Raw genomic sequence first — 1522 nt, 5'->3', positions numbered from 1 at the left:
TTATACAGTTTTTGCAGAGTCAAGAGAAGACGAATCAAGAATTTGCTCAGTTCGCAAGCATCGAGGCTCACTTCAAGAACATAGACAACCAGATTACTCAGCTAGCATCAGCCATTCAAAGACCATCTGGGTCTCTTTCAGGTAACTCTGAGACTAACCCTCGTGCGCATGTCAATGCTATTACCTTGAGAAGTGGTAAGCAGGTAGATTCTGGAGATCCACCGATGGTTGAGCAAGGCGATAGCTCGAGAACCACAGTTTTAGATACTGCTGATGATACACCTGAGCCAGCATACGTGCCTCCTCCTCCTAGACCACCACCAGTACCGTTTCCATCTCGCCTGAGGAAGCACAACGAAGACAGCCAATTCGCGAAGTTCGTTGAGATGCTGAAGCAACTCGAGGTAACCATGCCATTCACTGACGCTATTTTGCAGATTCCCTCGTACACGAAGTACCTCAAGGATATTCTGACCAAGAAGAGGGTCACTAAGAAAGAAACTGTGGCGCTTACTGCCGAATGCAACGCTTTGATCCGACACGAGCTCCCGCTTAAGTGGTCCGATCCAGGTAGCTTTTGAATCCCTTGTAAATTGGGTAATGTTTCCATCGACCGTGCACTCTGTGATCTAGGAGCTGTCGTCAGTCTTCTTCCATTATCGATCTTCAAGAAGCTGAATGTGGGTGAGCTGAAACCCACTAGAATGACTCTCCAACTTGCCGATCGTTCTGTCAAATACCCCATTGGGATACTTGAAGATGTGCCATTGAAAGTCGGGAACTTCTATATCCTGGTTGACTTTGTGGTTCTCGACATGGACGAAGATCCTAAGGTACCTATCATCCTTGGTCATCAATTCCTTAATACTGCAGATGTTGTTATGCATGTTAGAGCAGGTAGACTGGCCATGAAGATTGGAGATGAGACGGTGGAGTTCACTATGGACAAAAATCTCAAACAACCGGCATTAACAGAATCTGCCTGCTTCATAAACACACTCGACGATTCAGCTCAGAAGTATGAACCGATCGTTTCAGGCCAGGGAACCGATCGGTTTGGACATGATCTCAATGCCGGAATTTTATAGAAAGTCGAACCGATCGGTTCTCGACCTTCAACCGATCGTTTCGAAAACAGAGTTCGGAGCAAAAAGTAACAGAAACTCAAACCGATCGTGTCGCAGTGTGCAACCGATCGGTTCGAGCACCCTTCTCGAGCTTCGGAGTTACAGAACTTGGAACCGATCGGTTCTGCATTCTCTAACCGATCGGTTCAGGCCCCAGCACGATACAATGCTTCACTTTCACCTCGCATGGGCGCTCATGACCTCTCTCACTCTGTTAAAGAGGTCACTAGTCTATCAGACCACCATTCTCATACACTTCACGATCCAGGTTGGCGAAAGATCGATACTTTTTGCCTGTTAGACCCGTATGGTAGTTGAGAAGGTTTGGTCAAGCTAACGACCTTAAACAAGCGCTTCCGGGAGGCAACCCAAATTTTTAGGTTAGTTTTTCTTTC

At 46.8% G+C, this 1522-nt stretch overlaps 2 protein-coding genes across 2 annotated transcripts in view; both read left to right on the top strand.

The window, feature by feature from the left end:
* LOC104800359 overlaps positions 1-581 on the top strand; it is a 5736-nt gene extending 5155 nt beyond the window's left edge. Inside the window, exon 4 of the mRNA XM_010523156.1 lies at positions 9-581. Within this exon, the coding sequence (XP_010521458.1) occupies positions 9-581 (573 nt within the window). The remainder of the gene's footprint in view (positions 1-8) is intronic.
* A 123-nt stretch (positions 582-704) lies between these two features.
* LOC109116109 lies at positions 705-1088 on the top strand. The gene has a single exon (XM_019200924.1). It carries the CDS (start codon positions 705-707, stop codon positions 1086-1088), a length of 384 nt encoding a protein of 127 aa, XP_019056469.1.
* Positions 1089-1522: the final 434 nt, after the last annotated feature.

Source organism: Tarenaya hassleriana, unplaced genomic scaffold (genome assembly GCF_000463585.1).
Source record: "Tarenaya hassleriana unplaced genomic scaffold, ASM46358v1 Cleome68, whole genome shotgun sequence".
Taxonomy (NCBI): domain Eukaryota; kingdom Viridiplantae; phylum Streptophyta; class Magnoliopsida; order Brassicales; family Cleomaceae; genus Tarenaya; species Tarenaya hassleriana.
Note: the sequence above shows the minus strand (reverse complement) of the source record. Positions and strands in the feature narration are given on the sequence as shown.